Below are 15,318 nucleotides of genomic sequence, written 5' to 3'. Positions count from 1 at the left end.
ATTCTTCTTCTTCTCCTTATTATTATTTTTATTATTATTGTTGTTGTTGTTGTTGTTGTTGTTTAGCTGACGCTTTTCTCCTGTTACGTACACTGTTTCCCATGATCGATCCCTCACACAGCTGGGTGTTGTTACTACATCAGTTACAGGGATAGTATCATTCAATCAATGCTACGGCAGGAGGCGAGGCTGGAATCCGATTCCTCTGATCGAAAGGCGACGGCTCGCCTTTAACCATTACGCCACCTGCTGGCGCTATGAGCCGAGTGCACAGAGGAGGCACCGGTGAGTCAGAGCACGTGCGCGGAGGATTTCGCTGGAAGATCGCGGCTCTCGGGCTGTGTCTGCGCACGCAAGGAGGAGGGTTAAGGGTGCGACTCAATCTCGGGAGGCATCCCGCCCGGCGCGCTCTTTGGGTTCCGATCCAGATCCACGCCGGGTTTTCGGGGAGCTCCGCTCCGTAGAGGCGGAGAGTGGAGAGGAGAGACGGGGAGACGGAATAACGGTACTCAGAAGAACAGGGATGTACAGCAAACACAGGCAGAAAAAGGCGCACAGCTCGACACCATGCGCGGGCACCATGCTCGTCACCGTGCTGCTCCTGTGCCTCCCTGCGGGCAGCGCGGGCGGACGCGTCGGGGAAGGTAAAGCGCCGAGCATGATCCATTGGTGCACTTTCAAAGTTGCCGATGATCTACCAGTTGCGTGTCATCATCGCCAACCAAGTGTTCCCAACTGTTGTTGTTGTTGTTCTTCTTCTTCTTCTTCTTCTTCATCGCTGACTGTCACTGTATCAGTTACAAGATGCACTTTTTCAGCGCGACTCCTCTTTCCAGCACTTGCGGCGCTTTCTTTGTCTCGCAATGTGTCCAGAAAAAGATTGCTTAGTTTGGAAGCGCACAGATTTTATTTCCATAAAAGGACGGCTTCATTCGAGAAGTGCCGTGGGCTCTGCTGGAGGTTATTAAAGACGCCCCCTGTGCTGTCTTGTCCTGCTGCTGTGCCGTCCTGTGCTGTCCTGTCCTGCAGCCCTGGACCCTGGACCCCTGGACACCCGTCTCGCTGGCCAGGTGCTCAAAGTTTCATTGTCGCAGTGTCGCTGTCACCCTGGAGAACGTGAGAAATGTTGGAGAAATCAGCGCAAAAACCCACTCAGTCAGTCAGTGGGCCACTGTTACCATATTAACGCGCTGTCTTCACTTCACTTTATCTTCGAAACAGGGCTGCACGATGTGGAAAATATACAAAAATGCACGGAGAGGCGTTTTTAATCATCCAACTTCTATCCGCGCGTCCCTTTTCATTAATTTTTTTCTTTATTCTACCTTTACCGCTCCGAGTTCGCGGACGAGGGAGCAATAAACTTTATATTTACATTTATATTCAGAATTTATACTTAGCATTTCTGAAATATAAGTGAAGAACTCAAGAGACTTTTTTTTAAATATCCATGACATATGTGGTTTATTGGGTCAAATAGCGCAGAATAGATGCTGTTAAATTCACTCAAACAGCAAAAATGATCTCTCTTCTGGAGCACAGAACTTCTAGTATGGAAAGAGTGAAGAAAACCAGAGAAGTGTTTCATCTTTCTACATGTCCTGTGTCTGCAAGATCAGGGGCGAGATAGAACTGTACTTTCTTCCATATGCAAACAAACAAACAAAAAAATTAAACAAATAAATAAAAATGCATGGACACACACACACTATTTCACCTTGGTCCTGGGGAACCATGTTAACATGCTCCTCATTTGGGAGCTCCTGTACCATAGTGAGGCAGTTCATCCTGACCTTGCCCTTGTCCAGCCAGTGGGTGGAATGCCCTCCTCCTTGCTGCCCAGTGACCTGGGGGGGTGGAGGTGATTTCTCTCTGCTGAGCTCATGCTCGAGTCCCAAGAATCGTTTGTTTTATTATTTTATTTTTAATTTTACATCTTCACTTATTCAGGTTTTGTAGACACTAATTCCTGACATGAGCAATGCATAGTACAGATATTTAATATGAAACGGGTATTTTTGTGCATTTACTTCACGGTGCATTCAGTTTAAATGCGTTGCGATCGGTTTACGTTTTTATGTAAGCGCACTCCTGGTTCCCTTTATTTTCCTTTGCACAGAATGTTTCTGTAAATTGATTTTGAGAGGAAAAAAATTGGCTTGATCTACTCTGAACAAGTTGAATTCCTTGGTTATATATTGTTGGCACACATACCCAGTTGTGTAATATTAAATACTAGGTAAGTGTACCCATCTATCTATTATTCCAAAATTAAACTGGAATCTTTTTTATTGGATAATTGTTTCCCAGGCCTGAACATAATTGGGGCAATTTACTTAATGATCTGATTTAGAATTCTTAATTAGGCTACGGAGGGGATATCGGTGGGAAATGTGAGGAACCGAGCGATGGGGAGATGAGTAATTGCGGAATGAGGAAGAAGTTAAACAAATGAATGTAAGCGTGTTATGGAAATGACTTCACAAAGTCCATAATGTTTATTTTAAAGCTTTGAACTTATTCACAAAGTTACTTGGCATGGTTCGAGCTCCGCATCACGCCTTGCCAAATCCCCATCAGCTTCCGCTCTGTTTAGAGCACAGAGACCTGTCAGCCTTGGCCACTCACCCGTTTCATGTAGGCATGCTGCCCCTCGTATGCACTCCCTACCGCCCCCTACCAACTCAAATTAGAGACGACCAAATACCAAATTAATGTCATGGCCACGCTGTTGTTATTCTGTTGACATTTTGTGTTTGAGTTACATTAGGGCAGAAGATTAAGAAAGCGGAAAAGTTCACGATGCATGCGCAGAGAATATCTTAACACCGGATTAATTCTGAACATGTCAGGTAGACCAGCAGAAAGACCCTTTAGATGGCGATAATTTTTTTTAACTTTTTTACATTTTGCACAATTAAGAGTACATTGCAAACAAGTTTCTGTATATTTTAGTGCAGCAAGTTGCTCATATAAATTTATACATGTGGCTGCAATAAATATAAGACAGACAGACAGACAGACAGACAGATAGATAGATAGATAGATAGATAGATAGATAGATAGATAGATAGACTTAAAATATTAAAAGTCCTGCCCTATTGCTCAAAAAAAGTATCGGCCCAAACTTCTAGGCTGTTTCCAGTTTGTGGCTCTGAGATATGAAATATCAATTTCTATCCCGGTGATTTAGAAGCCCCGTTTTGGAAATAACCCACTCATTGCTCTTCATAAGCTCTGCGATTCAGAAGGAAGCCTCTTGAGCCGGAAGGCTTCTGAAGGACTCTCGAGAGTCTGGCTGCAGTTCAGCGGGAGAGTGAGCTGAACTCCGTGTCGAAAGGTGACGTGCGCTCCATCCATTCCGTCTCCACCCTCCCTGATGTGTTCCGATGTGTTCGCGGCTCCGTGTTGAAACACCGCCTGAAACGCATCCGTGGTCATCGGGGCACCCCGTCACTCTCCATCTGATGTGGGAAAAGCAGGTCTGTTACCGTGCCACCGTAGGATCTATAAGGCAGTTCGTCTTTCCCGGGTCCGTTTTGGCCCAGATTGGTTGTGCGGTCCTTGTCCGTTCCCGTGCCTGGTGCAGATGCTGCACGCTCTAAGGCTCCAGCTCGCAAGAGACTTCTGCGGACTTTTAGGTCGTCCACTGGTATAATCCCATTATGTGTTTTACGATGCTGCAGCCAGCAGCGGAACCCAGATGTTTCGTCCGTTGCTGGTCCGGTAAAAGGCAGAGTGTGTGAAAGCCCAGCTGTGCTGTTAATGTGTGTCGATCACAACAGAGGCCTTGCTCCGAAATCGCTCGCAGCCGGTTGACACCTGACTGACACCGGTTTGTCTCGCGTGTGTTGCGTACCTCAGTCTGACTGCTGCTGATTAGACTCCACTGCTCCGCGAACAAACCCAGCAGGTAAAGCTGTAAATTACTTTGGGTAAAAGCTTGGCAATGAAAGAAAAACTAGTGCCTTACGAAGTGTTGTCTCTGCGCAACGCAAACTGCTGAAAGACACCAGTCAAGGAGGTAAATATGTATTTATATTTTGCAGGGTGCCGCACTGGCCCTGCCAGTTGCCCAGGAGCTATGGGTTCGGGCGGGGGTTCGAATCCAATGCAGTGTGTGTGGGCTCTGCATATTCTCCTCGTTTTTCTGTGGGCTTCCTCCAGGTGCTCTGGTTTCCTCCCATAGTCCAAAGACTTGTTTCACACGGATAAGTGACTAGAGTTTGCCTTCAAAGAGAGTGAGTTAATGAATGTGTGCGATTGCGCTTTTGTCCCGTCAAGGGTGTATTCTACCCTGTGGTTCCTGGATAAGCTCTGGCCCACTGTGGCCTTGCATTGGACAAGTGGTTATTGATAATGGAGGGATACAGCTGTACATGTATATTTTGTGACATTTTGCACATTCCCAGAAACTGTAACATCTGTTCAGTGTAAATCCATATTTGAAGGTATTTTGGATGAGCTCGGAGTGTAACCTGTGGATGCTTTACTTCGCTAGAGGAATAGTGAGTGAGCTGATATATATGAGCGTGCTTAATCTGAATAGTTTTGATAAAATACCCAGTTGTGTGTGAGATATATCGCATCACAAAAATAAATTCATAGAGGTCTGCCTTTCATACGAGACTGTTATTCTGAAATATGTGCAAATTTAGCCAGTGTATTGAAAGTAAAGATTTTTTTGCAAATACCACAGTTTCCCTCTAATAAAAAATCAATTCTGTATTAGCAAACCAACTGTCCTTCATTTTCTTCTTTCCGCCTGTGGAAAGGGCACTTACAGAGAAAGCTCCCTTTGATCATTACATAAATACCGCGCTTTCGCCCGCTTATTTTTTTCCATCCTTTGACTTGCAAATGCGTGGAATCGTATGCTAACTGGATAATACTTCCATCAAAACGAGCTCGTCATGGCGCAAGGTGAGAGGGCTCCGATGGAGTCCGGTTACGCATATGGTCACCGGGCTCTTCGGCCGTTGCTCTCTGGACCGCCGCACCATTGGACCAGCGCTGGATCTGATCCAGATGTTTCTGGGGATAATCTGATACATGTTTTGACCGAGGAGTCCGCTCCCACCTGCGCTTGGGCCGCCTTGTCGGGGGTCTCTGTCCTCACAGAAACTTAAGGCTAATTGACTTCATGTGGCTAAGGGGCAGAAGGGGAACTGTGCGTAATTGGAAACATCAATTCCACACTCTTTCTTCCGAAAGGGTCATTTGTGGGCCAGGATTCTCCAAAAAATTTAAAAAAATGAGATTTCAATTCACATTTATGCATTTGTTTGACCCTGTTCCCCACAATGACTGCTGAGACCACCGAAAACTACACGCACGTGCATACGCTGAAACCGCTTGTCCCGAGAAGGGTCGCGGCAAGCCAGAGCCTAACCCAAAAACATAGGGCGTAGGGCGGGGACACACCCAGGACGGGATGCCAGGCCATCACAGGGCACTCCAAGCAGGACTCAAACCCCAGACCCACCCGAGAGCGGGACCCAGCCAAACCCGCTGCGCTACCGCACCCCCCCGCCAAAAACTAGTATGCAAAATAACGGTATCCGGAGTGGTAAACAACATGGGGAAAAATAAGAGATAAAACAGAAAATACTGAAAGCGTGGAACACGTGCAGATCCCAGCGCTGCAGCGTTGCCGGCGAGATGGAAGCGGTGAATTTAAATATGAGTGCGGTGTCGGGGAAAGAGGACTCTAGTGGAACACCTACGTCAACATCATCCTGGTGAACTTGGGGTGGGATGAGAGAGTTGCTGTCGGTGCCGGAGTCACTCGCGCCCCTTCGGCGGTGAAATCACCGGAGCCGCTCGCCGACGCCTCCTTCTGGGGGCCTTTGAACGGCGGCCTGGATCAGGTGTTTCTCTGCCACGACTCCCCCACCCTTTGCATCAGACACGGAGTAAACCGTCTCCTTCCTAAGAGCCGCGAACCGGAGGCGCTCGATGGAAACCCGACGCGACGCCTGCCGCCCCGCTTTGTTGCAGGCGCCTACACCCCCTCCCGATAAAGGGAAAGAGACTTTCTCTGAGCATTTGCGAGGCGTGAAGGTGTGAGGAATGGGAGCGTGCCGGTTCCCCGTGTTGGCAGTGGCATCGGCGGGGGTGTCCTGGGGAGGGGGTATCGCGGGCGCTAATGGGGGGCAGGGTGCTGACTCACACTGTCACTGCAGGGATCTGACTGTGGTGGTGACTGTCACCAAGGCCTCTCACTGGGGAGGTGGGTTCTGCAGATGGCTGGAAGGTCACTCGGTTGTCTCTGGGTTCCGGCTGCTGTTTCCGCGGTCGACGTGTGACGGAGCGCAACGGGGGGCGCAGACAGCCGATCAGCTGCAAAGGATTTAAAGAATTCGCTCCATATACGAGCCAGAATCAATTTTTTGGCACCAGTTAGGATGAAAAAGAGGACATCCCAGTGAAGAAGGTCTTCGTAGACACTGCGGGTGGTGTAGTGGTAGATTCGTTGTTTTTCAGGTGAAGGGCTCTGGTTCAAATCCCACCTTCTGCAGTAGTATCCATGGTCAAGGTACTTACCCTCCGTTGATACAGTAAAAATTACCCTGCTGTATAAATGGATAAAAAAGTGTCAGTAGCTTGGTGTACAAAACAAACACGGTACTTTGCTTGTGAGAAGAGCATCTGGAAAATGAATAATTACAGTTTAATGAAAAAAGAAAATTTAGGAGGGAAGTGTGAGGCCAAAGCCCAGCTGTCAATCACATACAGTATATACAAATGCCCACAAATCGTCACGCTCTTCCGCAAACCCGTCTCCATCTCTCTTTTTTTCCAGAAGCGTCCCAATCGGGGGGCTCAAAAACCTCGCTCGGCTGCAGGTTCGAGCCCTCCATTGGACGCCAAGCCCTGATGAAAAATACAGTAAGCATTCCTCCAAGCACATTAAAAGTGTAATACCTCGGGTACCTGAACTAATATTTTGGTGAAGAACGTAGTGCAGCAGACACAGGCACCACCGCAAGGTCTGTGCTGAAAGTTCGAAAGCCTCGCAGAGTCTGTCCATTTCAGGAAGTGCTCACGTGTGCATAACATAGCAGGGGGAATCGCATACATCCGACTGCGGAGAATGTGACAAGAGGTAGTAATTTGGGGCGTCAGCGGTGACAGCATCAATTGCTCTTCTGAGAGGCTTCGCATGGCGCCGGAGCTGCAATTCACACTGCTTATTACTTGTAGGAAGGAACACGGAATACCCGATAAGGTTGTGTGCGCAACCTTCTCATTACGAGCTTCTACCTGACCTGAGAGAGCGCCGTGCTCTGCTTGCGCATCATTGCCACCGTGTTTCGTTCTTTCATTTTGTTTGATGATGGCGCCGAGATGGAAAATGCTCCTTGGTAACAATTAGTGGAATTTTTGTGAATTTTCCAGAAATCTGGAGTATGGGATTCATCTGGGACGAGTTCTCGTCAACTCGTTCGGTGGTGCAGTCCAAGCGCCTGCCCTCGACCTCCTTTTTCTCCTGTGAGCTATACCGCGGTTCCATGGAAAGCTCAAGCTTGGATGAAGCTGTCGCTCCCTAGACACGTTGTGTCGGGCCGTCTGGCTCGCAGATTAATGGAAAACCTTTGGTGAGATTATTTGATTTGTCTCAGATCTCGTGGCACAGACGCTGCTGGTGCTGCCCAACCAAGTCAGTCTGGACACGGTACAGCTTCTCGCTCCTTTTACGCAGTGACTTTGGGAGTACTGGGACCGTTATGGCTTCAACAGGTGGCACAGAAGTTAGAGCCTTGTCCTCGTAACCAAAGGTCCCGGTTCGGATTGCACTTCCTGCTATATTACCCTTGAACACGGCACTTACCCTGAATTACTCCACTACAAATTGTGTGGCTATATATATAGGTAAAAAATACATAAAGCGCAAAAACCTAACGCTGTACATTTGAAGGGAAGTTTCAGCTAAAATTAATAAATCATCATGAGCAATTGGGTCTGAATGGCTCTATCCATTTACATTTTTCTATTTATCTGCTTTTTTCAAAGGCAACTTAAGTGTTGCGCCACTTACAGTGATTTAGCCATTTTTACAGTTTATACATTCATTGCCACTCAGACTGACATAAAAAAATGATTGTTTCACGTTAATTAGGATGTCTTGGAGAGCTTCAGCTGTATGTTTCAGTTCAACATGTTTAAGAACATTTAAACAGTATTTTTTTTTCTCCTCCTGCGGCGGTGGGACTTGAAGTCTGACATTTCAACTCGCTATCATGTCTTATTAATAGCAAATTATTTATGTTCGCTAAGGGTTTACACAGAGTGTGTTCCCAGCATGTGCGGGTGAGAAACGAACCTCGGAGAGTAAACAATGATGCAACGACTGAGTCGGGAGCCACTGGAATAAGCTGATCGATAAAGATGAAATAAGGGAATCTCGCCAGCAGCATGGTTAGCAGCGCTGGCCCTTTTCTCACAACATTCGAAGCTTCTTCGAGATGGTTATGAACATTTTCTTGATCTCCTTCATCACACTGCAGTATTTGGAACTTAAACCGGAAACCCTGGTGTCATTGTCGTAAAACCATAAAAGGAATGAAGTTCAGTTGTAGCTGAGACAAGTAGCCTGGATGTGGGATGTTGATAGTTTACACGCACACTGAAGCCGCTTGTCCCGGGTGGGGTCGCGGCAAACTGGAGCCTAACCCGGCAACGCAGGGCATAAGGCTGGAGGGGGAGAGGGGGAGAGGGGGGACGCGCAGGACGGGACGCACAAGGCACCCCGAGCAGGACTCGAACCCCAGACCCGCCAGAGAGCAGGTCCCAGCCAAACCGGCCGCACCCCCCTCTAGATGGTTTACAAAACATGAATAAAAAAAGTTCGGCCAGTTCTGGATTTATATACGTTTCATGAGACGGTGTGTATATTAACAGCTCGATGGCACTCTCATTTTCAGCGCTTTCGGTTGCGCTCCAGCGTCCCTTACGCTGGAATACAGGCGTCGTTCAAAAGGAGCGCTGTGGATTTGCTGTGGTTATCTCTCAGCACACAGCTGTCTGTCCCACACCCTGAGTTCTGACCTACCTAAGCACCTTCTCCCCGTTTCCATGAAACTCAGGAAAACGCACAGCGGTGGAAGTTCCAGGTGACACGTGGCCCCTCTTTTCCTGTTGCCACGGTTCCCACCTGGTACTGGGCCGTAACGGAGCCACTTGTTTGCCGCTCACGTCCTTAGCGTCACACACCCTCGGGCCGTGAGGGGCCGCGCGGTGAACCTCTCCCCTCCCCCGCCCCACGGCAGGCCATATGTGGGAGCAAGATAAGATTTACGGCCCCATGAAAGCACACCCATATGGGGAAAAAGAAAGTTCCCAGTGATTTATTTATTTATTTTTTAATATTTTATTTCCTTTTTCATTTTCCCATCTTGAGCCGTGTCACAGGAAAGCGGACGGGGATGGATTTGATGAAGCAGCAGGTTCGCTGTCGTGGTGAATTTTTAATGGACAAAAGCCGGAAAGGTGGGAGCCTGGTTATCTCCTTCCATAAGCATATCTTCATTTATTGCTCCGGTCCAAGGTTCCCCCCGTCTCAAAGCCCGAAGCCGTATCTGAATACCTGAACTCCTACAGAAAAGAGATAGGTGGGCTTTGTGCTTTCGTCTAGTGACACGATAGCAATGGTAGGTATTTGGGGACTGATTTGTCATTCAGTCATCATTAATAACCAAAAAATGAAAAAAAAAAAACACGAATGACATCTGTTTAAATCAGTAATGAGTAACTCTGGGAACGGGGGGTGCGGTGGCGCAGTGGGTTGGACCCGGTCCTGCTCTCCGGTGGGTCTGGGGTTCAAGTCCTGCTTGGGGTGCCTTGCGACGGACTGGCGTCCCGTCCTGGGCGTGTTCCTTCCCCCTCTGGCCTTATACCCTCTGTTGCCGGGTTGGGCTCCAGTTCCCTGCGACCCCATATAGGATAAGCGGTTCAGAAAATGTGTGTGTGTGTGACTCTGAGAAACATAATTTGTTCAGATGGACTGATGTCCTGCCCAAACTGAACCCTGCCTCACACCCTATGCTTCCCCAATAGGCTCCTGACCACTGTGACTATACCTTGGTGGTAAAAAAATGAATAAGGAATTTTATGAAAAAATAACTTGGAAAAAAATAGACTTCAGTGGAAATCATAGGAAGAGAGTGTGGCGGCGTGGCAGGTTTGGCTGGTGCCCGCTGTGTGGCGGGTCTGGGGTTCGAATCCTGCTGGGGGTGCCTTGCGATGCACTAGCATCCAGGTCTAGGTGTGTCCCCTCCCCCTGCGGCCTTGTGCCCTCTATTACTGGGTTAAGGTTCCAGCTCGCCGCGACCCTGTTTGGGACAAGCAGTTGTTGCCGTTGGTTGGTTGGGAACCGTAAGCTCTCTGACTAAATTAGGGATCAGAAGAGGATTTTAGCATTGCATACTTGTTATGGGTTACAACCTGAGCTTGTCCGTACAGCTGGGCTCTGGCCGCGCTCACTGACAACCAGGTATTCATGAAATAGGTCCTTGTTTTGGATGCTAGGTGAAACTCCTACGACTGCGAACAAATCCTGCTGATCAGCTTTGGTCAAGCATCTTTTCGCTTTGTTTATTATTTTGTTATTTTGCTCTGTCATTTTCATCAGGGAAGCGTCAGGGGGTTAGGAGCCATGGAAGATTTATTTGTTTTTCGTTTGTGTTTCTCTCATCTCGCATTATAACAAGAGCAGTCAGCCGTGGACCGTGTCAACTGTCTACACGTGGATCCTGGTTTTATCATTCCTGTCAGTCAAACCCGACTTTCCTTCAGATTCACAAGTGAGCTGCCATATCGAAAGATTAAAGTGAAGGCGTTGCGATGCTCAGCCTTCCTGGAAGAGCAGTTGATGCTGGTTTGAGTTTTTTTCATTCTGCTTTTGTCCCGTGGGGAATTGCAATCACGGAGCTGCAGTCGCTGATGAAGAAGTGCTGTCGAGCTGCGGTTGCAATGTATTTTTTTTTTTGACAAAATCATCGATAGTGGAAGTTTTCCGCTGATGCAAACTTTTGCTACAAGAGGTTTAACTTAAACGTTAAGATGCCCTAGAATGTTATCCCACATGGCTGAAATATCATTATTATTGTCTCATTTCTTATTTATCTCCTCTACGGCAAGGTTTTTTGTGTGTTAGAGATCAGAGCTAGAGCAGCAACCTTTTTTGAACTTAATTAGCATCCTTTTGATTACAGGTCAGTGTCTTTACTCTCCATGCTACCCTTGGCAGTTTATCTCCATGCTTAATACCTGTCACTCAGAACTGCTGAATTCCTATCAACATTTACATTTATTCATTCATATAGGTCATGCTTTTCCCAGAGAAACTTACAATTATTTACCCATTTATTCTACAGGGTAACATTTACTGGAGCAATTCAGGGTAGGTATCTTGTTCAAGGGTATTACAGCAGGAGGTGGGTTTATAATCTGTGATACAGGGGCAGCAGCTCTAACCACTACACTATGCTGCTGACCCTACTTTTGACAGTAGTCTCAAAGCATCTCTTTGAGCCTCAGTTGTCTCCTGATCTGAAAATATATTGACCTCCCTTTCAGCTGCATGTACAGTGATTTGTTGTTTCTCCGTCTGTTGGTGAAATGCAGTTTTGTTTACTCTGAGTTGTCCACTGCTTCAGGGAAAAGTTTTTCCTCAGAAAAATAAATAAATGTAATTTGTTGAAATTCCCAGTAAATTTAACGCACAAAACCATTGTTCCAAATTTTTTTATTTCTTATTTCTCTCAGCTCCGTCTCGTCTTCAGAGGTGGAAGGTTAGTCAGAGGTCACACTCACAGGCTGAGAGAAGGGCCACCATTGCTTGACGAAGATTTCCGGGAAAAGGTGTGACGCTCTGGCGAGCGATATTACTCCTCCGAGCTCAAGCGGAGATGAGGCTTTGCTTCGAGCTGTGCTGTGGCATCAGCAATCTGCCATTATTGGTTCACTCGACCTGACACGACCAGCCATGACGGTCACCTTGAGTCGCATCAGTCCTTCTTCGCGTGGCAGATGCGGCCCGGTTTCGTTCCATTAGCCGGCTTTGGGTGTTAGGGATGTTCTATGGCTCAACAGACAGAAAGGAAAAGAAACAATAGCAAAGGCGAAGAAGGAGCTTAGAAACTGCACCAACTTTCCAGATCAATTAATGAATAATGGAAGATGGAATGTGGATTTTGCTGCGTGGGCATGATGTTATAATGAGTCCCGTGGCCCTGTAGATAACATCTACTGTATATTTGAACACTAAGTGCAAGAACAAATAACATAAACCAGCTACTTCACACATTGCACTAGGGCTCGGTAGAGTAAGCGGAGTGTGCTTAATGAAACAAGCCCAACTGGGAGTTCTGTTTGTAAAGATCGCGCGATTTCGGCGACCCACCGTAGGGTTCCTGCCAACGTGAAAATGAACCGCAGAAGAATGGACCTTCTCAGCTGTAGAGGGAGAAAAGCAGAGATGGTGGCGTTCAAGAAGCGAGTCCCACTCGACAGTGCTCCAAGGCCTTTGGGTCTGTGTTGGCCTAGCCGATAAGCCGCCGTGTCCAATGAGCTCTTGCCAGGAGTGGGCTTGAGTTGTGGCACAACACTTCTCAGAGAGAAAGGAACCCCACAAATTCCCTAAGCCCATTTCAGTGGACCTTTGAAGGTTTTTCCATGTCGCCGTCACAACAGGCCAGGTGATGTGCGGACTGGGAGCGCTTATTTTTCCTTCCAGGGTGTCACAGCCTTCATCATTAAAGGTTGACCCCGAGCACAGGCCGGGGCCCATTTGGAGTCCATGATTAAGGGCCTGCGGACTCTCCTAATACCTCTGTTAAACCCATTAGGTGCAGGTTAATGCTCTTGTGGGCAAGACGCTGGAAGATCGACTCTCCGACTTGCTTTTGTGTTAGGAGTCTCTCATTTAGGAGGCACTCGGCTATGGTCATACCAAACACATAAATCAGCGCTCTCAGCAAAGAAAACAAACAGTTCAAGTACTTCTGCCTGCTGTCCGGTACACAATAAAGAAAAATAACGATCGGCAGAGAACTTCCCTTTTTAGTCGTGCAGGCTTATCTTGAGCCTCAGTGTTTTGCATTTATTAATATGAGATGGAGCCTTAAATTTTTGTCCAGTTTTTCTGAGAACATGCCACTACCACGCATTTACCGTCCTTATGAACATGGATAAGAGGTTAATAATACATGGGTTAAGGTGGCCCCTAATGCATTTTCCCTGCTCTGATCAATAAAATCTCTGCCATTAAATGTTGCAGCAGAAACAGATGGCTGTGGCGGAGACCTTTTAAAAGGCTGACAAAGTACATCAGAGCGGTGACTCACCTGCGTGTCAGACCTGCAAGTCCATTATGACTTGCCGCAGGAACGTCTCTGTTCCCAGAAATGTAAAGAAACTCATAATAGCAACTGCATGTTTGCAATCAGCAAAAAGTGATTCCAAATTAGATTCAATCTTGTCTTCGGTCAACGTTACGGCACTGAACAGAAAAAAAAGGCACCTCAGTTGATTAATGAAAAAAGCGTCGACTCACATTGGCCGACAATTTATTGATTCAGCCCCACACGGAATAATTGGTTAAATCAGTCCAGAGAGTTTGTCTGAGAGCAAGAGTGTTTAAGAAGAACTCTTCTGAAGTTGGTTTAGCGTGAGTGAATTTGCAATGCAGGCGAAGTGTCAACGCTTTTGTTCCTATGAACGTGAGTACGTATTTAGGGTGAATTCGTGGCAAATGGGGTTTATAGAGCTTGTGTGCTGACTGTGGGTTACAAGTATTTTACTGGGACCTTTACCTTGTAACAGAACGCCAATGAAAATGGAGACACAACCCAATTATCATTTCACCCTTGTATCTTCATTCATTAGCATGGTAAAAGGCTGCCCTCAGCTGACACCACATCTTAAGGCTCATTTCCTGTATCAGTATGGAAATGTGGCTCTCCAGTGTGCCTGGTTGCTTTGAATTTTCGTCGCTTAGCTAAGAGCAAGTGGCATGGTGGATCAGGAGCTAGTGCTGGTGCCTTGCCGCTCCGGAGCTGTGCAGTTGGACATGGCTTTGAATCTGGCTCAGTTTGCATATCCTTCCACGGGTTTCTTCTCACATTCCAAAGACATGCATGAAAGAAGACGATGATGAACCACTTCCGTACCCTCTCTTCCTGTGAGAACCATGAGTGGTCATCAAAGAGTTGAAATTGTGGCACATTGTGGCACATAAGGCTAGCTCATTGACCGCTGGCTTTCCACTAGGTTTCCCAGAGAGGTTCCAACTTCCCGATTCTGCTGATGTTTTACTGAAGTAAAAATTTCTTGCATTTAATTTAAAGAAAGCATATGATTAACAAAGCCCTCTCTATGAAAATTATCATTTTATAGTCAAGTTGAAAAATGCTTTAAAAACACTATGAAGTGCTTTACAAATTTTGAAGCAGAGGCTTGCACAGATTTTGATGTCAATGTTTCATGCTGTACATTTGGCCATTTGTGTACTTTTTATTGTATGAAGCACGACACCTCTCTTAGCCCTGAATCTGCCTGGTCTCGGAGCCTTGGCTTCCCTCTCATGACAGCGCAATCATGCACAGTGAGCTGGAAGCGCATGCAATTGTCGCAGTCACCCAGTGCCACATTAACTTGTCCTTTCAGCGTCTACTATTGCAAAATGTGACATATTAATTATGCCCTTTATTCCATTCTTTTCTGTGCAAGCCTCAGTCAGCAACAAGGCAGTTAGCAATTAGCATTGTGAGCCATTTAAATGGTTGGTACTGGGCCGCATTGCGGACGGGTTGGGGTGGGGGTGGCGCCTATGTTTGGTATGCAGCCTATGTTTGTGGGATCTGCCAAACACAGGAGAAACACTGCTGGTTTGCCCACTGGGAAAGCAGTAAGGTCACCCTGGATCCCGAGTGGGATAGAGCAGCACGCTCCTTTGATTCAGTTTTAACATTTATACTTCTGGTTAATTTGCCTAAAGGGGAAACATGGCAGTTTTGTGCTTTCATTCCTTATAAAGATAACTGGCAGACTGGTGCAGGGGCAGCCGTAGACTTTCATCGGTGCACAGAGGACCTGGGAGAGAACAGCTGTGGTTCCAGTGAATGGGGGATTTGGGGGTGATGGGGTTGTCGAGGGGGGTATGGTGTCCTGGCCCACAGTGATAACTGTGTGCACTGGATTTGGGAGTGTACGGTCGTGCCTTGCATTGGCCTGACCGGATTAGGGAGCCAAGTGATGCTCTGATGTTGAGCTCCCTGGGACCGATTACCTCCTTACCTCAGGGATGGTGCATAT

General features: G+C 47.1%; 1 protein-coding gene across 3 annotated transcripts in view; it reads left to right on the top strand.

Moving 5' to 3' along the window:
• The first annotated feature begins 340 nt into the window (after positions 1 to 340).
• adam19a (ADAM metallopeptidase domain 19a) overlaps positions 341 to 15,318 on the top strand; it is a 97,494-nt gene continuing 82,516 nt past the window's right edge. For all 3 annotated transcript variants that reach the window (XM_029252215.1, XM_029252216.1, XM_029252214.1), the window contains exon 1: positions 341 to 644. In XM_029252215.1, the coding sequence (XP_029108048.1) occupies positions 524 to 644 (121 nt within the window). In that variant the 5' untranslated portion in view covers positions 341 to 523. The remainder of the gene's footprint in view (positions 645 to 15,318) is intronic.

Source organism: Scleropages formosus, chromosome 5 (assembly GCF_900964775.1).
Source record: "Scleropages formosus chromosome 5, fSclFor1.1, whole genome shotgun sequence".
NCBI classification, from domain to species: domain Eukaryota; kingdom Metazoa; phylum Chordata; class Actinopteri; order Osteoglossiformes; family Osteoglossidae; genus Scleropages; species Scleropages formosus.
The sequence above is the reverse complement of the archived record's forward strand: the minus strand, read 5'-3'. Positions and strand labels throughout refer to the sequence as shown.